Source organism: Pongo abelii, chromosome 23, assembly GCF_028885655.2.
Source record: "Pongo abelii isolate AG06213 chromosome 23, NHGRI_mPonAbe1-v2.0_pri, whole genome shotgun sequence".
Lineage (NCBI taxonomy): Eukaryota > Metazoa > Chordata > Mammalia > Primates > Hominidae > Pongo > Pongo abelii.
This window is the reverse complement of record NC_085929.1, coordinates 41,915,750-41,942,036: the sequence shown is the minus strand read 5'-3', so window position 1 is coordinate 41,942,036 and position 26,287 is coordinate 41,915,750. Positions and strand designations below refer to the sequence as shown.

The window sequence follows — 26,287 nt, the reverse complement described above, 5'->3', positions numbered from 1 at the left end:
AGAAAACTTTTTTTTTTTTCGGGATAAAGTGTCATGTCTGTAATTTATTTTTTATTTTTAGAGACAGGGTCTTGCTCTGTCACCCAGGCTGAAGTGCCGAGAGGCACAATCAGAGCTCACTGTAACCTCAAATTCCTGGGTCCCTTGATTCTCCCACTTCAGCCTCCCAAGTAGCTTGGACTATAGGCATATGCCACCATACCTAGCTTTGTTTTTTTTTTGTTTGTTTTTTGTTTTTTTTTTTGGTGAGTCAGGGTCTCAAACTCCTGGTATCAAGCAATCTTCCTCCCTCGGCCTCCCAAAGTGCTAAGATTAGAGGCATGCACCACCATGCATGAATTTACTTTAAAATTCTTTAGCAAAAAATAGAAAGGACAAAATAGGAAACAACGCAAAATGTTAATTATTGAATCTGGGTGAAGCTATACGGGATTCATTATACTACTCTCTGCTTTTGGGTGTGTAATTTTTCATAACAAAAAGTAAAAAACAAGAAAAGTTCCTTTTGTCTGCAAGAGACAGGTTCAGAAAGGTCAAGTGCCTCGCTCAAGGTCACACAGCTAGCACTCAGGTCTGCCTGCATCCAAAGCCCTCTGCACCATGCAACAGCCACAGCCCCCCGACCCACCTTCAGGCTACGAATGCTGGAAGGGCTGGCATCCGACTTGAGCATGACCTGGATGTCCTGGAGCACCTCCTCCCCAGAAGGCCGGGGACGGGTCACCTCATCAGCTACCTCCTTGGCAGCTTCCTCCAGCTGGAGAAAGGGAAGGGCACAGGCTGTTAGTAACTGGGGCAGAGCAGCCCTGGGGAGCTCAGGGATGGGGTCCCACTCACCAGCTGCAGGTGCTCAGCTGGCTGCTTGTACAAGTAGTCGGCCAGGTCCTCATCAAAGCTGGCCAGATCCTCCATCTCCACCTCAATCCAGTACTCCCCCAGATTGTAATGCCGCTTGAGTTCATCCCTGGAGTGGGCACATAGCAGGGTGGGGCAGGAAGGGTGCAAAGAAGAGGAAACCAACATTGGCTGAAGTGTGCCTGCACCCCTGAAGCGGCCCACACCACAGCCACCATGACCTCACCATTCCTCTTCCCAAACACACATCTAATTCCAGATCATTCCATTATTTAACCCTGCAGAGGCTACTCACTGCTGGCACAGGCATGCCCTAAAGAAAGCTCCATGGAAGGGGTCCACGAGATAGTCAAAGGATGTTTCAACACTCAGGCCAGCGTGCACAAAACAACAAGCCAGTTCTGTCACTGAAGGATTCCGCGGAGCCTTTAACTTACTCTTGGAGAAGAACAATGTACACAGCTCAAACTTGGGGCCCAGTGCAGTGGCTCACGCCTGTAATCCCAACACTTTAGGAGACTGAGGAGGGTGGATTACTTGAGGCCAGGAGTTCACCAGCCTGGGCAACATGGCAACACCCAGTCTCTACTAAAAATACAAAGATTAGCCGGGCATGGTAGCGTACGCCTGTAGTCCCAGCTACTAAGGCATGAGAATGCTTGAACCCCAGAGGTGGAGGCTGCAGTGACCAGAGATCTTGCCAGGGCACTCCAGCCTGGGCGACAGACTGAGACTGTCTCAAAAAAAAAAAAAAACCAAAAAGGTACCGGCCTCACCAACATGGAGAAACCCCATCTCTACTAAAAATACAAAAAAAAAAAAAAAAGACTAGCCGGGTGTGGTGGCGGGCACCTGTAATCCTAGCTACTTGGGGGACTGAGGCAGGAGAATCACTTGAACCCGGGAGGCAGCAGTTGCAGTGAGCCAAGATCACACCACTGTACTCAAACCTGGGTGACAGAGTGAGACTCCATCTCAAAAAAAAAAACAAAAAACAAAACAACAAAAAAACTGGAGGCACCAAGGCAGCAGAAAACATATCTGCCTTATCAACCTCTAGTCAGGTTGTTTTTTGTTTTTTTAAATAGAGACTGGGTTTCACTGTTGCCCAGCCAGGTCTTGAACTCCTGGGCTCAAATGATCCATTGGCATCGGCCTCCCAAAGCGTCGGGATTACAAGCATGAGCCACTGCGTCCAGCCCAGATGCTTAGCAGAGCATCCCATGTGAGTACTGTTGCAAGAACATATTTGGGGACCACTGACCAACGCACAGGCCGTTCCCCAGCCTCGCAGTATCACAGGCCTGAGCCCCATCTCCCTTATGTCCAGGAGCCAGTAAAATGGTCAGACTGGTACTGAAAGCCACTTGCTGTGAGGACACTCCACACCTCTACACAAGCAATTGCGCCTACCTAGACAGAAGGCTTTCTACACCTGCAACTCTGACCTTAGCTCAAAGGTCACCTCAAACTTTAGCCCCTGGGAAAACTTCCCTAAGTCCTTTCACCTTCCTCTGTGGAGGAAATGACCACTGTGGAAGTTATCTGTTGGTCTTCAAGACTTACTCCTCTGACTTAGGAGCTTCTCTAGGACAAGAAGCACGTCTTTTCATCTTTGTAGCTCAGTGCCTGGCACACAGGTGGGCAGTATCAGCTGCTGCATGAATAAGTGAAAGCAGGAATGTCTTTACCCATTTCTGGCCTGGTGAGGCCCAGAGACACGGACACCTGGAAGTCACTCAGCTAATAATGGGCCAATGCTGAACCTGCAACCTCATGTTCTCTGCATTTTAACATCTCAGGGATAGAGGCCGGGCCTATGAGGATTCTCATGATGTCACAGGTCATACAATCAACTAGAAGCAGGAGCCAGGTCCAGCTTCAGTGCTGCAGCCCAGCACCCAGAACAGTATCTGGCAGGCAGCAGGTGCTCAATCAATGAAGGTGCAAGACTGGTATAAATAAATGAATGGGCAAAGTGAAGTGAATCCTAACTGCCATCTTCACCTTTTACACCTACAGGGAACTTGAGTTTGTAAGGTCTCAGACATGACATGGAAGGATGATAGGAAGCAGATGAACAGGAACAAGAGCTGGATAAAGAACTAAACAGTCCAAGTGGCGCTAGCTGGTTGCTGGTGGCCCACTCAACAGGTGACTCACCCAGAAGTTAACTCCAGGTATAGATAAAATACACAAAAGAGGCCGGGCACGGTGGCTCACGCCTGTAATCCCAGCACTTTGGGAGACCGAGGCGGGTGGATCACTTCAGGTCAGGAGTTCGAGACCAGCCTGGCCAACATGGCGAAACCCCATCTCCACTAAAATTACAAAAAATTATCCGGGCGTGGTGGTGGCGGGGGTAGTCCCACCTACTCCGGAGGCTGAGACACGAGAATCGCTTGAACCCGGGAAGCGGAGATTGCAGTGAGCCGAGATCGCGCCACTGCACTCCAGCCTGGCGACAGAGCGAGACTCCGTCTCAAAATAAAAAATAAATAAATAAATAATAAAATAAAATAAAATAAAATACACAAAGCCTTATACCAAGGCGTGAGGCTGCCGGGATGAGCCCTGGGACCCAGGACCGGCTCTTTCCCCCGTCTGGGCCCATCTGTGCTCTGACTGTCCAGGACTCTAGCAGGCTGGTAGAGGCGTGTGCGCGGCCACACTGGAACTCGAGCCCCCGGCCCCGCAGGAGCCGCACCTGTATTTGAAGGTGAAGCCCGTGCGGTCGGTGCCCACTCGGTACTGCCGCAGGAACTCCTTGAAGCGCCTCTGCAGCTGCGATTTGCGGGCCTGCCCCTCGTCGGCCTGGGCGTCGCCCCCGAAGCTGTCGCTGTAGAAAATGCCAGGATCGTCGAATCCCGACATGACTGCGCCTGGGGTGGGAACAAACGGCCAGAACAGGCTGCGGGCAGCGCCTGGCACCTCCTCCCCTCCGACGCCTGGGTCCCTGCCCTGAGTCCGGAGCGGGGGGACCCCCGGCCGCGCTCCTGGACTCCAACCCCAGTTCCCGAGAAACCCCTGTCCCACTCCAACTACGCCCGGAAATCCAGATGCCTGCTGGACCCCAGTCCCAGTCCCACTCCCACTGGCCTCACCTCTGGTTTTCCGCACTTCACAAACCAGGGGAGACAAGAACCTCCACGCTCAGCCGCCCAGTTTCGCGGGAAAAACTAGAGGCGCTGTTCGGACGCCGCAGCCGCTGCGCTCCCATTGGTTCGCCGGAGCCTCGCGGCCAGCGATTGGACCGTTCTGAGCCCTCCAGCCCCCCGTCTCCCGGACTGTCTGCCAAAGATGATTGGCTGCAAGGTGCATGACCTCGCCTCCTTCCGGGCTCCATTTTGTGTGCGGAACAATTTGGCGCGAAACTTCTGGCTGGGAAGGAAGTGGCGGCGCAGGACGGGGCGGACGCAAAGATGGCGGAGGGGCGGGCGTGCGGAGGGAGCCTTTTTTATTTTCTTGGTTTTTTTTTTTTTTTTTTTTCCCTAAGGCATGGTCTCGTTCTGTTGCCGGGGTTGGAGTGCAGTGGCTCGATCACGGCTCACTGTAGCCTCAACCTCTTGAGCTCAAGCGATCCGTCCGCCTCAGCCTCCCGTGTAGCGGGGACCACAGGTGTACGTGATTTTCTTAAAATATTTCATAAATACGTAGTGTCACCATCTTGCCCAGGTCTCGAACCTCTGCTCTCAAGCGACCCGCCCGCCTTGGCGTCCCAAAGCACTGGGATTACTGGCGTGAGCTACCGGGCCAGGCCTGCGTGCTTTTCTTAAGTCTCCTTTAAAAGTCCTATGAAAAAAAATGACTCTTTTCATAGCCATAGGGAGAAAAAACTAGAAGTTTAGAAATGACTGGGTCCAGGTGCCCATTTTGCATTGGGAGACCGTGCCCTGAGGAGTGTTCGCTTGCCGGTCGTGGGGCCAATTCTCTCGGCCTGAGGCTCTGAGAAGCCCTTGTCCTCCAGCTGGTGGCAGGACAGGGCGATTACCGCGCGGCTCACCCGCGTCCCCGACCCGGGTTCTCGCACCCTAACACACTGTTTTTATTTGTTTATTTATTTGTTGAGACGGAGTCTCACTCTGTCGCCCAGGATGGAGTGCAGTGGCGCAATCTCGGCTCACTGCAACTTTTGCCTCCCCGGTTCAAGCGATTCTCCTGCCTCAGCCTCCCAAGTAGCTGGGACTACAGGCAGGCGCCACAATGCTCAGCTAATTTCTGTATTTTTAGTAGAGACAGCGTTTCACCATGTTGCCCACACTGGTCTCGAACTCCTGGCCTCAAGTGATCCGCTCGCCTCAGCCTCCCAAAGTGCTGGAATTACAGGCGTGAGCCACCGTGCCCAGCCCGGCCTCATTCTGTTTAACAGCTGCTTAATTAACAGCTTAGTATGGTGAAAAAGACTCTCCTTGACCAAACTCTAGCCAGGTTCCTCTGGGCTCCCTTCACTTCTAAGCCTCAACCTTGATCTATAGGCACTGTGGCTCATGCCTGTAATCCTAGCACTTCAGGAGACCAAGATGAGAGGATCCCTTGAGTCCAGGAGTTGAGGCAAGCCTGGGCAACATAGCAAGATCCCGCTTCTCTAGAAATTTTTTTTTTTTTTTTTTTTTTTTTTTGAGACGGAGTCTCACTGTGTCACCCAGGCTGCAGTGCAGTGGCATGATCTCGGCTCACTGCAACCTCCACCTCCCGGTTTCAAGCAATTCTGCCTCAGCTTCTGGAGAAGCTGGGACTACAGGCGAGCGCCACCATGCCCAGCTAATTTTTGTATTTTTAGTAGAGACAGGGTTCCACCATCTTGGTCAGGCTGGTCTCGAACTCCTGACCTCGTGATCCGCCCACCTTGGCCTACTAAAGTGCTGGGATTACAGCTGTGAGCCATTGCACCCGGCCTTTTTTTGTTGTTGATTGTTTGTTTTGTTTTGTTTGAGACAGAGTCTCACTCTGTTGCCCAGGCTGGAGTGCAGTGTCACGATCTCGGGTCACTGCAACCTCCACCTCCTGGATTCAAGCAATTCTCCTGCCTCAGCTTCCCAAGTAGCTGGGATTACAGGTGTGTGCCACCACGCCTGGCTAATTTTTTGTATTTTTAGTAGAAACAGGGTTTCACCATGTTGGCCAGCCTTGAACTCCTGACCTCAGGTGATCCACCCACCTGAGCCTCCCAAGGTGCTGGGATTACAGGCATGAGCCACTGCGCCCGGCCTGAAATTTTTTTTTAATTAGCTGGGCATGGTGGAGCACATCTGTTGTCCTAGCTACTCAAGAGGCCAAGGTGGAAGGATGGCCTGAGCCCAGGAGTTTGAGACTGCAGTGAGTTTTGATTGCACCACTGCACTTCAGCCTGAGGGACAGAGCAAGACTCATCTCTAAAAAGAAAAAAAAGACAGGCCAGGCACCGTGGCTCACACCTGTAATCCCAGCATTTTGGGAGGCCAAGGCGGGAGTTCAAGACCAGCATGGCCAACATGGTGAAACCCCGTGTCTACTAAAAATACAAAACTTAGCCGGGCATGGTGGCAGGCGCCTGTAATCCCAGCTACTTGGAAGCCTGAGGCAGGAGAATCGCTTGAACCTGGGAGGCGGAGGTTGCAGTGAGCCGAGATGGTGCCGCTACACTCCAGTCTGGGCGACAAGAGTGAGACTTAGTCTCAAAAACATAAAAGAAAAGAAAAAAAGACTTAAACAAACACTAACAGTTTCTACCAGCTGCTAACGTCTCTAAAATGACTCTAAGCCAGCCCCCGCTAAGGTGCCTGCCTGAGAAAACTCAAGGCTGCTGATAAATGTTTACCGTTTATTCCAGGCAACAGAGGATGTGACCTCTGTCTCCCAGTCTCTGTGGGAGGCAAAAATTCTAACTTTGATCATTGCCTACTGGCAGACACAGCTAGCCTCACCGCATTTACACTGACTTAACCTTTTGTAGTTTTTCACTTCCCTGACTCTCCTAATCACTTGCCCACCCCTTCCTCCCTCAATCTTCCTTTATTTTTTTTAGTTTTTATTTTTTTGAGACAGGGTCTCTGTTGCCAATGCTAGAGTGCGGTGGTGCAATCACCATCACTGCAGCCTTGACCTCCCAGGCTCATGCAGTCCTCCCACCTCAACCTCACCGCCACACCCGGCGAATTTATTCATTTGGAGAGATGGGGTTTTACCATATTGCCCAGGCTGGTCAACCTCCCTTTAAAATACCTCTATACAAATTAAAGCTGAGTTCAGTTCATACTGAACTCTTTTCCCTATTGCAATAGTCATTACTGATTAATATCTGTCCTTACCACTTTTTTTTTTTTTTTTTTTTTTTTTTTCTGAGATGGAGTCTCGCTTTATCGCCCAGGCTGGAGTGCAGTGGCATAATTTCGGCTCACTGCAATCCCCGCCTCCTGGGTTCAAGCAGTTCTCCTGCCTCAGCCTCCTGAGTAACTGGGATTACAGGCGTGTGCCACCACACCCGGTTAATTTTTGTATTTTTAGTAGAGACGGGGGTTTCACCATGTTGCTCAAGCTGGTCTCGAACTTCTGACCTCGTGATCTGCCCGCCTCAGCCTCCCAAAGTGCTGGGATTACAGGCGTGAGCCACCGTGCCTGACCGTCCTTACCACTTTAACTAGTGTCTGGCTTTGTTCGACAATTGATAGGAAAAAATTATTCAGCCATTCTCCTATTAGTAGAATTCAAGATAGTTTCTCTCTCCCCTCCCCTTTTCCTTCCTTTCTTTGTCGGTACAATGAATATCTATGCCCCTTTCACAGATGAAGAAACTGGGCCCAGGGCAGGAGAGTCCCAGCAGCTATTTGGTTTTTGCTTTGTTTTTTTGAGACGGAGTCTTGCTCTGTTGGCAAGGCTGGCGTGCAGTGGTACGATCTCGGCTCACTGCAACCTCAGCCTCCCGGATTTAAGTGATTCTCCTGCCTCAGCCTCCCGAGTAGCTGGGATTACAGGCATGCACCACCACTCCCAGCTAATGTTGTGGTTTTAGTAGAGACGCGTTTTCACCATGTTGGCCAGGCTGGTCTCGAACTCCTGGCCTCAAGGAATCCGCCTGTCTCAACCTCCCAAAAGTGTTGGGATTACAGTTGTGAGCCACCGCGCCCGGCTCCAGCAGCTATTTGAATGCCTATGCTTTGCATACGTGACCATACGTGCTCCTGGACCTGGGTGCGCATTGGAATCTCCTAAGGTACTTTTCATAAATACCAATTCTAGGCCGGGCGCGGTGGCTCGCACCTGTAATCCCAGCACTTTGGGAGTCCAAGGCGGGCGGATCACGAGGTCAGGAGATCGAGACCATCTGGCTAACACGGTGAAACCCTGTCTCCACTAAATATAAAAAAAATTAGCCGGGCATGGTGGCGGGTGCCTATAGTCCCAGCTACTCAGGAGGCTGAGGCAGGAGAATGGCGTGAACCCGGGAGGCGGAGCTTCCAGTGAGTCAGGATCACGCCACTGCACTCCAGCCTGGGTGACAGAGCAAGACTCCGTCTCAAAAAAAAAAAAAAAAAATGCCGATTCTAGAGCCCCATCCCAGGTGGAGACCTGGATTCTGTGGTTAAGTATCTCCAAGTAATTCTGATGCCACCATGCACAGACTGGTGTTTGGACACCACTGGATCCTCCCATCAGCTGTGAGATGTGTATTCTCATTTTACCAGTGAACAAAATGAGCCTTGAAGTGGCATAGTCAGACTAGGGACAAAGGTCTCCTGACTCCCAGTCCTTAGGTACTGGTCCTATAAAGAAACACCTTAGCTGGGCACAGTGGCTCACACCTGTAATCCCAGCACTTTGGGAGGCCGAGGCGGGTGGATCACGAGGTCAGGAGTTCAAGACCAGCCTGACCAACATGGTGAAACCCTGTCTCTAGTAAAACTAAAAAGATTAGCTGAGTGCAGTGGCAGGTGCCTGTAATCCCAGCTACTTGGGAGGCTGAGGCAGGAGAATTGCTTGAACCTGGGCGGCAGAGGATGCATCGAGCAGAGATTGCACCACTGCACTCCAGCCTGGGCGATAGAATGAGACTCCATCTCAAAAAAAAAAAAAAAAAAAAAAAAATACACCTTGGCCAGGCACAGTGACTCACGCCTGTAATCCCAGCACTTTGTGAAGCCAAGGTGGGAAGATCACTTTAGTTCAAGAGTTTGAGACCAGCCTGGGCAACATAGCGAAACCCCATCTCTACAAAAAAAATACAAAAATTAGCCGGGCATGGTGGTGTGCACTTGTGGTCCTAGCTACTCAGGAGGCTGAGGCCAGAGGATGGCTTAAGCCCAAGAGGCAGAGGTTGTAATGAGCCAAGATTGCACCACTGCACTCCAGTGTGGACGACAAAGCCAGACTGTCTCAAAAAAAAAAAAAATCTTGTCCCATGCTCTGCCCAGGACACCTTCAGCAAAAGGTTTTTCACTTTCCCAGATTGGGAGGCTACATACTTAGTATTTTCTTGACTTAGGGCCATAGAAAGGGCTTGGGTTTTAGCGCTGGACAGACCTCAGTGAAATCTATCCTGACCCTCAGATACTGGTAACACCCCTTCAACATAGGGATGACATAGATGAGGTGACTCGACAGTACAAGAATCACAAAACACTGGTCTCCTTCTTTGCATAATAGGTGCTAACTGTGTATGGCGTTGGCATTTCACTTGCATCTCGTTTGCTTCTCAGGACACATAGGTGACTTAGGTATCACTATATTCATGTCACCAGTGATAAAATGGAGCCTCAGAGAGGTTAAGTGACTAACCTCAAAGTGGTGTAGCAGGAATTTGAACCTAAGAATTTCACTCCAGTCCCTAATAGTCACCAGACAAAAAAATGCAAATTTTGCCACAGAATCTGCTCATTTCCGCCAAACAGGGCAACCCCATCCTCCGTAAAGGCAAGTCTTGTATCAAGCAGGGTTCAACACAAATATTTGCCTACCAGCTGCTTAAAACTCACCTCCTGGACCGAGCACAGTGGCTCATGCCTGTAATCCCAGCCCCTTGGGAAGCTGAGGCAGGTGGGCCAGCTGAGGTCAGGAGTTCGAGACCAGCCTGGCCAACATGGGGAAACCCCATCTCTACTAAAAATACAAAAATTAGCTGGGCATGGTGATGAATTTCTGTAATCCCAGCTACTCAGGAGGCTGAGGCAGGAGAATTGATTGAACCTGGGAGGCGGAGCTTGCAGTGAGCCAAGATCACGCCACTACACTCCAGCCTGGGTGACAGCGAGACTCCGTCTCAAAAAAAAAAAAAAAAAAAAGATAAAAGCTCACCTTCTGTATTCTCAAACAGACCAGCTCCTGCCAACCCCCTATCACCACCTCTCCTGCCAAGCACGCAAGAAACCAGGGAGGAAAAGGTCAGTTCCCCAAGAACAACAAAGCCCATGAAAACTACTTCAAGTTACTATCAGACAACGTGTTTATTATTTCACACAAAAGTTAGACCAAGGCCACGGTGCCATTAAACACCTCCCTCCCCACCCACGCATGGCTCAAAAACCACCCCAACCCTGGTGTAAAAACAACAGAACACAACAAAAATACTGCATTTGAGGCTGAGCCACGAACAGAGTGGCTCCAACAAAAATAAGACAAAAACACAAGACACAACATCTTTTCAGGTTTATGTAAAAATTGCCATGGCCCATGGGGAAAGCGGTCATGGCCGTGTCAACAAGGATACTTCAAACTCAGGGCTTTTGGAGGTTTGAGACAGCTGCCACATTAGGGTGTCTTCCGGGCTCTGCTGCAGGAACTGAGGATGCTGAAGGGCAGGGCTGGATCCCTTGGCCCCCTCTGAAGTTTAGGCCGTTGGCTGGATGTGCTTTTCGCTGGGGAAGATGCCATAGGCTCCTTCCTCCTTTCCAGAGAGAGGGACACAGTGAGAGGGCTGGAGGCCCTGAAAGCCTCCAGTGCCCACGATAAGGAAGCCAGCCAAGAGATTTCCCTCTCTAGAAAGAAGGCCTTCCACTGGACAAAGTTCATGGCCCTGGGAGCCAGCATGTCTGCATTCACATGGCATAAAGCCCTACAGCAACTGTCGCCACCAGAAAGCTGAGTGTAAGGACCCATCGGAGAAGCGGAGCCTGGGAGTGGGTGTTGAGCGGGGTCTTCCCTCTGGGAGTCTCCACGGGGGCAGAGTCTGAAAGAGAAAATGGGGCAAGGTCATTAACAGGTGGACATGCATCAGGGTGTCTGATGTCATAGAAAAGCAAAGCAGAGTGGCCTCAGGGTCTGTGGTACAGTCCCTGCCCAACGCCAGGATTCTTTGCAAGACCACAGACAGGTGTCCCTCTAGCCACTGCTTGAATACCTTCAAAGATGGGCAGCTCACTACTTCTCCAAGCTGTCTGTTCTTCCCTGTGCAGCCAGGCCATGTTGTGAAATTCTTGGGCCTAGGCATGGTTTTCAGACTTCTGCCTGCTCCCTGTCCTCTCCTTAAGCTTTGCCAGCAATGAGGTCTGAGCTGTAAATCTTCCTCTCAGACTCACACATTTGCTAAGCATGGTGATGATGGGGCAGGAGCTAGAAAGCAGGAGCTCTGACGTCAAAATTCAAGTTCAGTCCCATCCCCGGTTATTAAAATGTGATAGGGCCGGGCGCAGTGGCTCACGCCTGTAATCCCAGCACTTTGGGAGGCCAAGGCAGGTGGATCACGAGGTCAGGAGTTCAAGACCAGCTTGGCCAATATGGTGAAACCCCCTCTCTACTAAAAATACAAAAAATTAGCCCTGTATGGTTGCGGGTGCCTGTAATCCCAGCTACTTGGGAGGCTGAGGCAGAGAATTGCTTGAACCTAGGAGGCGGAGGTTGCAGTGAGCCAAGATTGTGCCACTGCACTCCAGCCTGGGCGACAGAGTGAGACTCTATCTCAAAAAAAAAAAAAAGATTTAAAATGTGATACACCAGAGCCAGCCATGCAACCTGGGTAGATGTGCCACCTGCCTCCTCCTCAGGCACACAGTGGGTGCTCCCTAGGTCTTTAGAAGCAGGACAGAGTCCAGGGCAGGTCTCTGGAGCCAGACCAGCTGGGTTTCAGTCCTAGCCCCACCCTGGGCTATAAGAAGGGCTTCCCCAGAGAAAACAGGGCCGTAGGTCTGGTGGCCCAGGGCTGCGGTCACAGGAAGTACAAGCAAGCAGGTATACTGTGACATTTACATGTGTGTTGTTCATATTAAAGGCTCCTGCTCCTTCTGATGCATTAGGGGTGCAGTTCTCAAATGTTTTGGTTCCAAAACTCCTTTATACTCAAATGCAACCAAGGATCCAAAAGAGCTTTTGTTTGTGTGAGTATAGCTATCACTATTTACAAAGTTAGATATTAAAACTGAGAAATTCTTTCTTTTTTTTTTTTTTTTTTTTTGAGATGGAGTCTCGCTGTCACCCAGGCTGGAGTACAGTGGTGCAATCTCAGCTCACTGCAACCTCTGCCTCCCGGACTTAGGAGATTCTGCTGCCTCAGCCTTCCGAGTAGCTGGGATTACAGGTGTGCACCATCACACCCAGCTGATTTTTATATTTTAGTAGAGACGGGGTCTCACCACATTGGCCAGGCTGGTCTCAAACTCCTTACCTCAAGTGATCCCCCTGCCTCAGTCTCCCAAAGTGCTGGGATTACAGGCATGAAGCCATCGTGCCCAGCCAAAACTGAGAAATTCTTAACATACAAGAACATACAGGCACACATTCCATGAGCCATCAAATCCATGAGAGAGCATCACATGTCACATAACCTTTGGAAAATGCCAACACACATTCATGAGAAAATGAAACTCGTTTTCTCATTTATTTTTGGCTTTTTTTGGCTTTTTTTTTTTTAAAGCCAAAAATAAAAAAAAAAAATCTGGGTGTGGTGGCACATGCCTATAGTCCCAGTTACTCAGGAGGCTGAGGTGGGAGAATCCCTTGAACCTGGGAGGTTGAAGCTGCAGTGAGCTGTGATTGTGCCACTACACTCCAGCCTGGGTGAAAGAGCGAGACCCTGTCTTAAAAAAAAAAAAAAGCCGGGCGCTGTGGCTCACGCCTGTAATCCCAGCACTTTGGGAGGCCGAGGCAGGCGGATCACGAGGTCAGGAGATCAAGACCATCCTGACTAACATGGTGAAACCCCGTCTCTACTAAAAATACAAAAAATTAGCCAGGCATGGTGGCTGGCGCCTGTAGTCCCAGCTACTTGGGAGGCTGAGGCAGGAGAATGGCGTGAACCTGGGAGGCGGAGCTTGCAGTGAGCTGAGATCGTGCCACTGCACTCCAGCCTAGGTGACAGCAAGACTGTCTCAAACAAACAAACAAAAAAAGCAAAAAAATAGTAGTAGTGTTATAAAAATAGCTTTGTTCTCACAGACCCACTTGAGGGGATACTAGGATTACCACCCCCCACAGCCAGGGTACCACACTTTGAGAACTGCTGCATTAGGGTGACGTCTCCCTACCCCACCAGATAGCCAAGCCCTCTGGGGTTACAAACCCCTAGCAGAGGGGTCCGTGTGGTCTGGCACAAGTGAGAAAGCCACAAGCCAGGTAGGTTAGGGTGGCACAGGAGGGCAGGCCTAATATAACCTGCCAGGAGGTAGCTAAGCCTTATCTCTTTATTGCTACCCATCCCAAAGCCACACTCCCTCCCTCAGGGTTTTAGGCTTAGTGAGGGTACATTTTTTGGAGCACTTTGGTCTTTTTGGAAGTTTCCAAGATGTTCTCACTACAGCCAGCCTCGATCGTTCTTAGGCACATGAGGGAGGGGCTCACACACAACAAGACTCGGAAGGGACGTCTTCCTGTGGTGGGTTCACAGCTGGATACAGGTCCCCAACTCCCTGGCCCACATCGGGGGACCAAAGGCCTAAAAAGGAGTCTAAATTAAGGGGGCAGGAGTTTCCCAGGATTTCTGAGGGGTTCTTGTGCACTTCTGAGCCAATGAACTAGAAGTAGCTGAACCTCACTGGATTTTACAGGTGGAGAAACTGAGGTAGGGAGAAGTCTCATGGCTTGCCCAGAGCCACACGCTGAAGGTTGACCCCAGGTCCTTTTGCCTGCACTCCATTTCTCATACAAAAACATGTAGGCGGCCAGGCACAGTGGCTCACGCCTGTAATCTCAGCACTTTGGGAGGCCAAGGTGGGCGGATCACATAAGGTCAGGAGTTCGAGACCAGCCTGGCCAACATGGTGAAACCCCATCTCTACTAAACATACAAAAAAAAAATTAGCCAGGCGTGGTAGTGGGCGCCTGTAATCCCAGCTACTCGGGAGGCTGAGGCAGGATAATTGCTTGAACCCGGGAGGCAGAGGTTGCAGTGAGCTGAGATCACGCCACTGCACTCCAGCCTGGGTGAGACTCCATCTCAAACAACAACAACAACAACAACAAAAAAAAAACATTCAGGCTGGCATGGTGGCTCTCGCCTGTAATTGCAGCACTTGGGGAGGCAGAGGCAAGAGGATTTCTTGAAGTCAGGTGTTCAAGACTGGCCCGGGCAACATAGCAAGAACCTGTCCTTACAGGGGCAGTGGGGTGGGGCAGCAGGAAACAACACCCACCACCACCAAACATTCAGAAAACAGAGGAGTAGAGATACTAGAGTCAGACAGCCAGGTCCCTCCATGTGTAGCCCAGAGGAAGTGCCCCTTCCTGGATGCTCTCACCTTGCGCTTTGTTGCTGGCACGCTGGCGAAGCCCTGGTGCCCGTGAGGGGCTCTGGTCCTTGGTGTCATGGGTCAACAGCTCCTGCAACTCCTCAAAGAGCTAAAAGACAAAAGACACACATGCCTATCTCAGTGAGAGATGCTATCAGGTCCCAGCTGAAGGTGGGACCTTAAGTTGTGTTAGGAAATACTTTGGAAATAACAAGATGGTAAGAAAAATATTGGCCGGGCACGGTGGCAAGCCCCTGTAATCCCAGCACTTTGGGAGGCCAAGGTGGGCACAGCACGAGGTCAGAAGTTTGAGACCAGCCTAGCCAACATAGTGAAACCCCATCTCTACTAAAGATACAAAAAATTAGCCAGGCATGGTGGTGCATGCCTGTAATCCCAGCTACTCGGGAGGCTGAGGCAGGAGAATTGCTTGAACCTGGGAAGCTGAGGTTGCAGTGAGCCGAGATCGCCCCACTGCACTCCAGCCTGGGTGACAGGGTGAGACTCTGTCTCAAATAAATAAATAAATAAATAAAATTCATGTCCCTTTCATCTACCTTAAGAGATAAGATGTTCCAAGCCCAACTGGCTCCCCTGCCTGCTCTTGCCCTCCCAACCGATAACAACGATCCTGTATTTAGAGTTCACTGTGGCCGCCTGTGTCCTTAGCCTGTGTCTCCATGCAAAAGGCTGCGTTGCTTGTTTTGAAATAATATTAAGTGGTATCCTAGTGCATGCACTCTTCTGCGGCTGCTTTCTTTCCTTGAGTTTAGATTTGTGAAATTCAGCCTTGGTGAGGTGTGCTGAATGGCATTTGTTAGCCTTGCAGATGAGGAAACTGTAGCTCCTACAGGTTAAGTGCTTTGCCCAAGGACTGACCCAGAAGTCAGGCACCAAGAGTCGTTTTTTGTTTGTTTTTGTTTGTTTTTGTTTTGTTTTTTGAGACAGAGTCTTGCTCTGTTGCCGTTGCCCAGGCTGGAGTGCAGTAGCACAATCACGGTTTACTGCAGCCTTGATCTCCTGGGCTCAAGCAATCCTCCCACCTCAGCCTCCCAAGTAGCTGGGACTACAGGTGCACGCTACTATGTCTGGCTAATTTTTTCATGTTTCTGTAGAGATGGGGTCTCACTGTGTTACCAGGGCTGGTTTCAAACTCCTGGGCTCAAGCCATTTTCCTGCTTTGGCCTCCTAAAGTGTTGGTATTATAGGCGCAAGCCTGAGAGCCAGTTCTGACTCCAAATCCCTTTTCTTTAAAAAATTTTTTTTTGATAGAGACAGGGTCTCACCATGTTGCTCAGGCTAGTCTGAAACTCCTGAGCTCAAGCAATCTGCCCACCTTGGCTTCCCAAAGTGCTGGGATTACAGGCGTGAGTCACTGCACCTGGCCCTTTTCTTTTGACTACACTTCTCTGAAAGACACAGATTTTTTTCCTCCAAGACTGATTGGATTTTCTGAGGGGGGAGGGTGGAAGGGAAAGGCCTTGTTCCATAACAGGGGCCAGGACCAGAATCTTCTGCAATCCAAGGCTGGGAGTAGGGAGCGAGGAAGGCGTGAGCCCGAGCCCCAGGCCCCATGGCACCTCCAGGGGGTGGCAGAGAGAGAAGGCTCTATGACATCTGGTTAGAAGGAGCCCCTCACCCCTCCACCTCTGCCTAAGAATTCATCCTTCCAGGCTTTGCCCAAACCCCACCTTCCCCCTGGATTTGAGACACTTGTAGAAAGAGGTAAACCTCTGTGGCTAGGCTGAGAGTCCCTGGAAGGCAGAGGCCACCTGTAACCCTGGGAGTGCCAACCTGGCTATACACTAGTGCACACACAACTTATACATTGTCACAGAGAGCTACAACTGATTCTCATGTCCCATCATGACAGTAGTGAATGTTTGAGGGCTTCCTCTGTGCCAGACACTGCTGTGGGGACTTTACTGCTGTAAACTCACTCAAGCCTTATAAGTCTAAGATGTAGGTACCATTATGATCCCTATTTTACAGATAGGGAAACTGAGGTACAGAGAGATGAAGGCATTTGCCCAGGATCACCCAGCTAGTAAGTGGCAGTGCTGGAACCCTGGTTCCCTGTGTTAACCATGACCCATAGCACCCTCCCCTACAATGAGAAGGGTCCCTTGGAGGAACAGCGGCGGGGAGGCAGAGGCTGCCCCAGGCTGCCCATCCCTCACCTGGATGTTGAGCAGGAACGCGGTCTTGGCCTCTTCTATCACCCTCTGCCTGACTGCTGGAGTCATCTCCAGTGAGTTCATGCGGGAGCGGTAGAGCTGCTTGAACTTGGTGGCACTGGCAATGTTGGGGAAGGTGAAGAAGGCCAGGCCGTCGCCAGAGCTGGGCAGGCCCAGGGCTTTCTGAGCAATCTTCTTGAGCACCTGGCCCCCAGACAGGTCACCCAGGTAGCGGGTGTAGGCGTGGGCCACCAGCAGCTCGGGCTCTGTGCGCCCCACCTCGTGGAGCCGCTTCACATAGTGCTGCATGGCTGGTGTGTAGGGGATGACCTCCTGCCAGCGGGGCCCGTACCAGAAGGCCAGGTCCTGCTCCAGGGCAGCCTTGCGGTGCAGCTCTTCTGGGAAGTAGACAGGGGCGAAGACTGGGCTCTCCTTGTTGCGCTCAATCTCCTCCTCCAGGGCCACATAGATGTGGTACAGGGAAGCCATCACCAGCTGAAAGCAGAGTGAGCAGGTCAGGCCGCCAGCCACATAAAAGACCCCCACCTCTGTCCGTCCCCTCCACTACTGCCTTTGGAAAGGCCCCCATCACTTCTCAGCTGGGCTCTGACTCCTTCTGCCACCCCTTGCTACAGTCCTCTTCACACAGCAGCCAGAGGGATTTTTACAAGAGAAAAAGACGATCATGCACCTTCTCAGCCTAAAACCCTTTTACCCCACTGGGCAAAACAAGCAGCCTAATTGAATCCTTATATAAAGATCCACCAAACTGGCCCAGTGCGGTGGCTCTAACCCCTGTAATCCCTGCACTTTGGGAGGCTAAGGCAGGAGGAATGCTTAAAGCCAGGAGTCTGAGACCAGCCTGGGCAACATAGCCCAAAACCCACCTCTACAAAAAATTCTTTTAAAAAACTAGCTGGCTGGGGCCAGGCGCGATGGCTCATGCCTGTAATCCCAGCACTTTGGGAGGCCGAGGCGGGTGGATCATAAGGTCAGGAGATCAAGACCATCCTGGCTAACAAGGTGAAACCCCATCTCTACTAAAAATACAAAAAAATTAGCCAGGCATGGTGGCGTGTGCCTGTAGTCCCAGCTACTGGGGAGGCTGAGGCAGGAGAATGGCATGAACCCGGGAGGCGGAGGTTGCAGTGAGCCAAGATCACGCCACTGCACTCCAGCCTGGGCAACAGAGCAAGACTCCACCTCAAAAAAATAAATAAATAAAAATAAATGGCCGGGTGCGGTGGCTCATGCCTGTAATCCCAGGACTTTGGGAAGCTGAGGTGGGCGGATCACGAGGTCTGGAGATCGAGACCATCCTGGCTAAGACAGTGAAACCCTGTCTCTACTAAAAAAAAATACAAAAAATTAGCCAGGTGTAGTGGCAGGCGCCTGTAGTGCTAGCTACTCAGGAGGCTGAGGCAGGAGAATGGCATGAACCCAGGAGGCGGAGCTTGCAGTGAGCCGAGATCTCGCCACTGCACTCCAGCCTGGGCAACAGAGCGAGACTCCGTCTCAAAAAAACAAATAAATAAAAATAAATAAATAAACTAGCCGGCTGGGCGCAGTGGCTCACGCCTGTAATCCCAGCACTTTGGGAGGCCAGGGCGGACAGATCACGAGATCAGGAGTTCGAGACCAGCCTGGCCAAGAGACCAGACTGGGTAATATGGTGAAACCCCGTCTCTACTAAAAACACAAAAATTGGCTGGGCACGGTGGCAGGCACCTGTAATCCCAGCTACTCGGGAGGCTGAGTCAGGAGAATTGCTTGAACCCAGGAGGCAGTGGTTGCAGTGAGCCGAGATCATGCCATTGCATTCCAGCCTGGGCGACAGAGCAAGACTCCGACTCAAAAAAAAAAAAAAAAAAGCCAGGTGTGGGTGTGGTGGTGCATGCCTATAGTCCCAGCTACCCAGAGGCTGAGGCAGGGGTATCACTTGAGCCCAGGATTTCAAGGTTGCAGTGAGCTGTGATCATATCACTGTACTCCAGCTTGGGGAACAGAGTGAGCAAGACCCTGTCTCAGAAAAAAAAAAAAAAAAATCCAACAAAGGAATTGCTATTCCCATTTTACAGAAAAGGAAACTAAGGCTCAGAGAGGGTATGAGACATGGAGTTTGCACAGCTAGTAAGAAATGAAACTGGATTGAAGACCGGGCATTGCCAGGGACCCACCATGGCTCAGGAGAGAGGAATAGCTGAAATGAAAGTGCTTAAAGGAGATTGGCCATGTGCTTCTGGCTTTTGACCTCTGCGTAACCAACTACAGGGTACAATTATCCTTCCTGGAGGCCTATTCTGAACCCCACCACCTCTGGATGCTGGGCTGAGGCAACAGGTCTTGAGTGTACCTTGGCTTGGGGCACTAACTCCCGTTACACATTAATATGCCTGTTTGAATTTGAAGGAGGACAAAGTTAAGACATTTAGGTTGAAGTTTCCAAGTTATTTCTGAGCCACAAACATTCAAAGCAGCTCTGTTCCTTGAGGGGACAGAAAGCCAGGTAGCCTGGTACAAAAGAGCCTGGGTTTTTGAGTGTGACCGATCTGGTTCTTACCCAACTCTGCCAGTCCTTAGCTGTGTGACCATGGGTGAGCCACTTGCTTTCTCTGGTCCCAGCTTCCTATCCTATCCTAGAGCAGATGATCTGAGGTCTGTGTGACTGTACTAGCCAACTGTGCTAGTCAGTTCCCTCACCTGCCACATACTAGATGGGGCTGGTGTGAGGATTAAATAAGAGGATCTGGGCCAGCACATAGGGCAGCCTGGAACTTAGCGCTCACATGAGAAAGGCTGTGATAAGTGCCACGTCCACCAGCTTAATGTAAGTGAGCACTGGATTCTCTCACGGATCTTGGTGCCTTCTTGGAACCCTGTGACTTAGAGGCAAAATCCAAAGTCTAAGCTGGCTGGGGATGGGATATTCCAGCATTCACCTCCCTGCACCCACTATCTCCAGTCACACTGCAGCAACTGGGTGTACCTCATCTTTTTAAGGGAGAGGGGAGGAGGATGAGGAAGACCCATTACAGGCCCAAGGACCCCACCCAGCCTGGAACCACAGGTTAAATCTCTCCTCATTAAAGCATGTCTCAGCCGGGTGGTGGCTCACACCTGTAATCCCAGCACTTTGGGAGGCCAAGGCGGGTGGATCATCTGAGGTCAGGAGTTCGAGACCAGCCTGGCCAACATGGTAAAACCCTGTCTCTACTAAAAATATACAAAAATTAGCCAGGCGTGGTGGTGTGCACCTGTAGTCCCAGCTACTTGGGAGGCTGAGGCAGAAGAATCGCTTGAACCCAGGAGGCGGAGGTTTCAGGGCACCGAGATCTTGCCATTGCACTCCAGCCTGGGCAACAGAGTGAGACTGTGTCTCAAATAAAATAAAATAAATAAAATAAAGCATGTCTCATGTTGGAAGTAGGGGGTGGCAGAGGGTACAGATTGCAAAAGGGACTGGGATGAAGGTGGTGGGATATAGCTCCCTACTCCCCACCCCCACACCCTCTGTTCAACCTGAACAAGCCTTTCCCCACACTGATGTTTTAACACCCAGTATCTTCCCGGTTCTTCGTCAAGTGCTTTCCTTCTATTTGCATGAATTTCACAACAGTGCTGGGAAACAGCAAAATCAGTACCTGGCATATAGTGGGTGCTTAAGAAAACCCTGCTGTTGAAATCCTTTTTACAGATGGGGAAAACGTGGCTTAGGGAGATTAGATGAGGCACCCTCAGTCTCACTGTTAGAAAAGGGTTCTGTTAAGACTCCAACCTATATTATTTCTTATCTTCAGAGGCAAATTAGAATTAGGTCAGGAGTACAAGCTCTGAAATAACATCGGCCTTGTTTGATTTCAGCCTTTTCCACTTACTGGCTGTGTGATCTTCTGTTAGTCACTTAACCTCTCTGAGCCTTCCAGTCCTCATCTTTCTCATCAGGGTTGAAGCACAGATTAGAAACCAAGTGTACAAAATGCCCAACATGGAACTGGTGCTTAGTCAATGGCACTGCTGCCCCAACCCCTCCACAACATTACAGAGCAGGCTGAACTTGCTGTGTGACCTTGGGTAACTCACCTTCCCTCTCTGAGCCTCAGTGTCATCATTTTTAAGATGATTCTATTGGACATGCCCATCTGGTCCCTCAGCATCCCCACTTAAACCACTGGTCTGAGCCTTGGGTCCACCCACACCTGCCACACCCTCCACCAGGGCTAGTCCCACCAAGCCACATACCTTGAAGCCCTCTCGGGTCACCTGGCCCTTCTGAAAGTTCCTCATGAACTCAGCATTCTCTGCCTGGGTGTGCACCTCCTTGGTGGCCTCCTTCAGGGCCTCTGACAAATCCTGGGGCATGCTGAGGAGGAAATGGGAAAGGTGAACATAAAGCTGGCTGGGGGTGGGGTCCTTCCCAACTGCTGAGCCACCCACCTGTGGGCAGGCCTTCAAGAGACTCCCATCCTCATTCAGGCCATGTTCTCAATCGCTTTAAGATGCAGCCTTGTGGCTGGGCACGGTGGCTCACGCCTGTAATCCCAGCACTTTGGGAGGCCAAGGCAGGTGGATCACCTGAGGTCAGGAGTTCGAGACCAGCCTGGCAAACATGGTGAAACCCCGTCTCTACTAAAAATACAAAAATTAGCCGGGCATAGTGGCGGGTGCCTGTAATCCCAGCGATTATGCCTGTAATTGCTTGAACCCCAGAGGCAGAGGTTGCAGTGAGCTGAGATCACACCACTGCACTCCAGACTTGGTGACAGAGAGACTCCATCTCAAAAAAAGGAAAAAAAAAGAAATAAACAAGGGCCAGGCATGGTGGCTCATGCCTGTAATCCTAGCACTTTGGGAGGCCGAGGCGGGCAGATCACCTGAGGCCAGGAGTTTGAGCCCAGCCTGGCCAACATGGTAAAACCCTATCTCTACTAAAAATACAAAAAAAAAAAAAAAAATTAGCCGGGCATGGTGGTGGGCGCCTGTAATTCCGACTACTTGGGAGGCTGAGGCAGGAGAATCGCTTGAACCCAGGAGGCGGAGGTTGCAGTGAGCCGAGATCGCGCCACTGCACTCCAGCCTGGGCAACAGAGCAAGACTCCATCTCAAAAAAAAAAAAGCAGAAAAACAAAAAAACAAAAAAACAGAAAACAAAAAACAAATTCAGGCTGGGCATGGTGGCTCTCGCAGCCTTGTAAACACTCTTCAGTCATTAAAACACTAAATAATACAGTCCCCCAAGGCCGGGCGCGGTGGCTCAAGCCTGTAATCCCAGCACTTTGGGAGGCTGAGGCGGGCGAATCAGGAGGTCAGGAGATCGAGACCATCCTGGATAATACGGTGAAACCCCGTCTCTACTAAAAATAAAAAAAAGTAGCCGGGCGTGGTGGCGGGTGCCTGTAGTCGCAGCTACTCAGGAGCCTGAGGCAGGAGAATGGCGTGAACCCGGGAGGCGGAGTTTGCAGTGAGCGGAGATCGGAGATCGCGCCACTGCACTCCAGCCTCGGTGACAGATGGAGACTCCGTCTCAAAAAATAAATAAATAAATAAATAAAAAATAAATAAATAATACATTCCCCCAAACCAAGGGGGAAATCCTGGTATAGGTAGTTCGCAGTGGGGAGGAGGAGGAGGTACAGCATAACCCGGGAAGAAGCAGCAGCCCCATGAATGGATATCTCCAAGTTTGTAATTGCTCTGATTAGCTTTTAGACCCAATATTTAATTCAGTTATTTTGTTAAAGTTTCAGATGCAAATCTCATGACCCCCCTATCATGTTATGCTCATCACGAAGGCGTCAGGGTTAAAAAGCCTGAGAAATTCTGCTTTAGTCAAAGAAAAAGTCTTTCTGGGAGTATTTCTGTCATGGGTCCATATCCCTGCCTCCCCACAGAATTGTCATTTTTCCCTTTCCTCCTGCCCTGCTTCCCGGAACATCATCCCCTGTTCTACAACACAGCTGGTCAAATTCTCGGGAGAAATGGCACATGTCTGTAAGTCCCAGCTACTCTGGAGGCTGAGGTGGGAGGATGCTTGAGCCCAGGAGTTAAAAAAAAAACCAAAAACTAACAAATTATTGAAAGAAGGGAACCAGTGAGACCTGGAGGTGGGCAGACCAAGATTCAAGGCCCAGTTCTGACACCTGCTGACTGAGCACCCTTGGGCATGTCGCCTCCCTGAACTGGGCCATCTGTGAGACACGGAACACCGTAGCCAGGGTGATGTCTGGCTCAGGTCCTCCATAGCTAGTGAGGGACAGATGCCACCAAGAGAACCAAGCATGCTCCCCCAGGCTGGCAGAGCCCCAGGGATCTAGGTTCAGTAGAGAGCAACTCCAAACACACCTCGAAAGTAGGATTAAAAAAAATTGGTTACCTCAAAGGCTGGATAGTCTAGGGACACTCCCATCTTGGTCACCAACCGTATACCAGGGTGCCAGGCATGTAAATTACCGTTCCTCCCTCCAACTACCCTACGGGCACAGGCAGGATCAGAACCTCGCACCTCCTGACTCCAGAGCCCAAGTTTCTGGCTCCTGGGCTCTGTCGCTGTGTGGCAGTGTCCCGGGGTGGGGCTGGGACGCGAGCAGGGTTGGGAGGGAAAAGCGCCCGTCCCGCGCCCCGCGCTTGCCTGTCGGGTTGCGGACGCTCCATCCGGCCGGTGCTGGGCTCGTTCGTGCTGGCTCCGCGGGCGGCGGCTGCGCTGATGACGCTCGAGAGGAGGCAGGCGTTGACTGTGCCGGAGCCGCGGCCCGTCACATTTATGCTCGGCGGGTCACGTGGGCCAGGCGGAACAGCTGATGCCCACTTTCTGGCCGGGCGTTGCAACACCCGCAGGGGCCCGCGCCCAGCCCGCCCCGGGCCAGTGTGGGGTGGAGAGGAGCAGTCATATGACCTTTGGGAAACAAAGTCTGGCCATAGGACTTTTAGAGAAAACACACACAAACACACACACACGCACACACACACACACACACACCCTCTAAGGAAATCTGAGAAGCTGCAGGCTCTGGGTGTGATTTAGCTCCTTCCAGAGCCCCCCCTTCTGCTCGCTGTCCCCTTGGGACTTGATGGACCCCAGGCGTCCCAGAAGGTTCCAGAAAGCTGGGAGGCAGCGCTGCTCAGAGCAAGAGGCTGGTGGGCAACATCAGGAACTTAGCAACCCCAGGCTCTGCTGTCTCCAGCTCCCTAAAATGTCACCTGCTAGAATCCTCTGCTGACTGCTTGCCTCCTCACACCCCCTTTAAATGTATACTTAGGATCTGTTTTTTGAGCTCCTGTCAAAAAACAGAGACTCTAGTATTTTCGTGGTTCATCCCTACAACTGACCTGTGAGGGTAGATCGCTTCTGTTTTACAGATGGGGAAACCGAGGCTCAGAGGGGTGCAGTGGAGTCACACATAAAGCAGGAAGCCAGTGTCCAAACCCAGGGAGGAGACTAAGTCTCCGCCTGCCTCCTCCACACTCTGGCAGCACCTGGTACCCACCTGGACTGGGACACCTGTCATACAAACTGCTTCCCTGCTGGAATGCGTGGGACACTCTTCCAGGCACATTCAGGTCTGACTTATACTCAGTGCCTGCTCAGGGCCCAGAGCAGAGCTGGCCCTTGCTGATCGCCTATTGAATCAATTCTGCATGAGATGGACTGCTTAGAACTTGGGGGAAATAGGGTCACTGGGTGAACCCAGAGGACAAAACAAATGGACCAGATGATTCCTACAGTCCTTTCCCAATACTAGGATTCTCATTCTAAGATTTTTTTTTTAAGATGGCTTTCAGGCCTGGCATGGTAGCTCACACCTGTAGTCCCAGTACTTTGGGAGGCTGAGGTGGGAAGAGCACTTTGAGCCTGTTTGAGGTGGGAAGATTGCTTTGAGTTCGAGACTGGCCTGGGCAACATAGGGAGACCCTGTCTCTACAAAATATAAAATAAATTAGCTGGGCATGGTGGCACATGCCTGTGGTCCCAGCTACTTGGGAGGCTGAGGCTGGAGGTTCACTTGAGCCTGGGATGTAGAGGCTGGAGTGAGCTGTGATCATGCTACTGTATTCTAACCTGGGCAACAGAATAAGACCCTGTCTCTCAAAAACAAACAAACAAACAAAAAAACAAAAAACTTCCTGGAATTCAGCCTAGGGCCACTACAGCCCAGAGGCCCTTCTGAGATTGTATTGGAAAGGATCATTCTCCCAAGGGAGAGCTAAGGGGCCTTGAAAAAAAATTCCCCTTCTTCCTCTGAAGGTTCCCTGAAAATCAACCGACAAAAGTCAGGTTAAGATGATAAAAGACATACAAAAATGTATTGTAATGGGGTAATCACGGAAGAATGGTGACCCTGTAACCCAGTGCAGTACAGAGGCTACCTAGCCTTTTTAATAGGGGAGAAAGGAGATAGGGAATGCAGACAATTCTTTTGAAAGACAGTAAATCATTAGCAAGAAGGAATGGCCCTGGAGGTGAAAGGCAGACTTTACGGGAAGGTGGAGGTGGAGCCGCACGGGAACAAAGGTTGTCCTAGGCAGATAAAGTCCCCCAGGTAATCTCTTGGCACTGTCCTCAGAAGAACAGGTAAATCCGTCTGCGTCTGGTGATGACTCCCAGTCTCTTTTTCTCTCCAGTGGTTGATCTTTCCTGGATATTTGATGAGATTCCTAGAAAAATGGCTAACACTGGCCGGGCGCGGTGGCTCATGCCTGTAATCCCGGCGCTTTGGGAGGCTGAGGCAGGAGAATCGCTTGAACCCGGGAGGAGGAGGAGGTTGCAGTGAGCCAAGATAGTGCCACTGCACTCCAGCCTGGGCGACAGAGCGAGACTCTGTCTCAGAAGAAAAAAACTTAACACAATTGCATTTCTTTTGGAAAGAAGTGTTCTTGGTCAGATAAGGAAACTCCAGAGAGCGTTTCTCCCTGCGCTTGTCGGGGGAACAAGACAAGCTTAGAGGGACCTTGACTCTGAGGCAGCTCCTAAAGCCTCTCATCGTGTCAAAGCACCAGTTGTCCTGGTATCACTTTCTGAGCCCCAACAGTGGCATGTAAAGCACAAAGGTGGAGACCTTGCCTACTTTGCTTTGTAAATTTCCAGTTCCTGGAATAGTGCCTGACAGGTCACAGTTAATACTGAATGCATGCCTGAATGAATAGATGCTTCAAGGTCTCTTTCTGGGAAAAAAATAATAATATTGTTAGGCTGTAATATTGCCTGGCTGATAGAATGGGCTGGAACCAAGCCACAATTCCAAACTGTCATTCTAACCAGGCTTTATTGAGAATTTACTATGTGCAGAGACTTCATGTGCATGATTGCAGCCCATCCTGACAACAGCCTTGCAAGCTATTTTCATCACTACTTTGCCCACATAAGCACTAAGGGACAAAGAGGATAAGTCATTTTCCCAAGTCATACAGTGAATGATGGAAGAGCCAGGATTCAAACTACGGCACTTTGAAGCCATTCCCCACAGTCCTGACCACCACACTCCAACCCTTCTCACAGAAGGTCCAGGAGTTTAGGGGAGATGAGTTTGCATGTATAGATCCAGAGTCTGTCCATTCAGCGACCCTAGAGGGTAAAACTCAGGAGATCTGAACCCTTTTTATTTAACACAGGGAAGCAGAGACCCCAAGAGCAGG

The 26,287-nt window shown here is 50.8% G+C and overlaps 2 protein-coding genes across 6 annotated transcripts in view; both read right to left on the bottom strand.

Moving 5' to 3' along the window:
* MCM5 (minichromosome maintenance complex component 5) overlaps window positions 1–4,131 on the bottom strand; it is a 50,558-nt gene extending 46,427 nt beyond the window's left edge. For 2 of the 3 annotated variants that reach the window (XM_024239688.3, XM_024239689.3), the window contains exons 1-4: window positions 3,960–4,131; window positions 3,563–3,737; window positions 838–964; window positions 629–757 (exon numbers count right to left, since the gene is read on the bottom strand). In XM_024239688.3, coding sequence (XP_024095456.3) covers window positions 629–757; window positions 838–964; window positions 3,563–3,729 — 423 coding nt within the window. In that variant the 5' untranslated portion in view covers window positions 3,730–3,737; window positions 3,960–4,131. The remainder of the gene's footprint in view (window positions 1–628; window positions 758–837; window positions 965–3,562; window positions 3,738–3,959) is intronic. The other variant, XM_063723025.1, reaches the window with a different exon arrangement.
* A 6,119-nt stretch (window positions 4,132–10,250) lies between these two features.
* HMOX1 (heme oxygenase 1) lies at window positions 10,251–23,409 on the bottom strand. Of its 3 annotated transcripts, none has more exon segments than NM_001132886.1 (5): window positions 10,251–10,993; window positions 14,493–14,592; window positions 16,664–17,155; window positions 20,900–21,020; window positions 23,286–23,390. In NM_001132886.1, coding segments are annotated over 5 exon segments (867 nt in total). In that variant the 5' UTR covers window positions 23,309–23,390; the 3' UTR covers window positions 10,251–10,862.
* Window positions 23,410–26,287: the final 2,878 nt, after the last annotated feature.

Excerpts from the sequence above, each read along its gene's own strand:
- HMOX1 (XM_009234299.3), bottom strand. The coding sequence starts at position 23,308 with ATGGAGCGTCCGCAACCCGACAGGCAAGCGCGGGGCGCGGGACGGGCG. Across the intron at positions 21,021-23,159 it reads TTGGGCTCTGGAGTCAGGAG|CATGCCCCAGGATTTGTCAG; the intron begins GTGCGAGGTTCT and ends TTTCCTCCTCAG. Across the intron at positions 17,156-20,899 it reads TGACCCGAGAGGGCTTCAAG|CTGGTGATGGCTTCCCTGTA; the intron begins GTATGTGGCTTG and ends CTCTGCTTTCAG.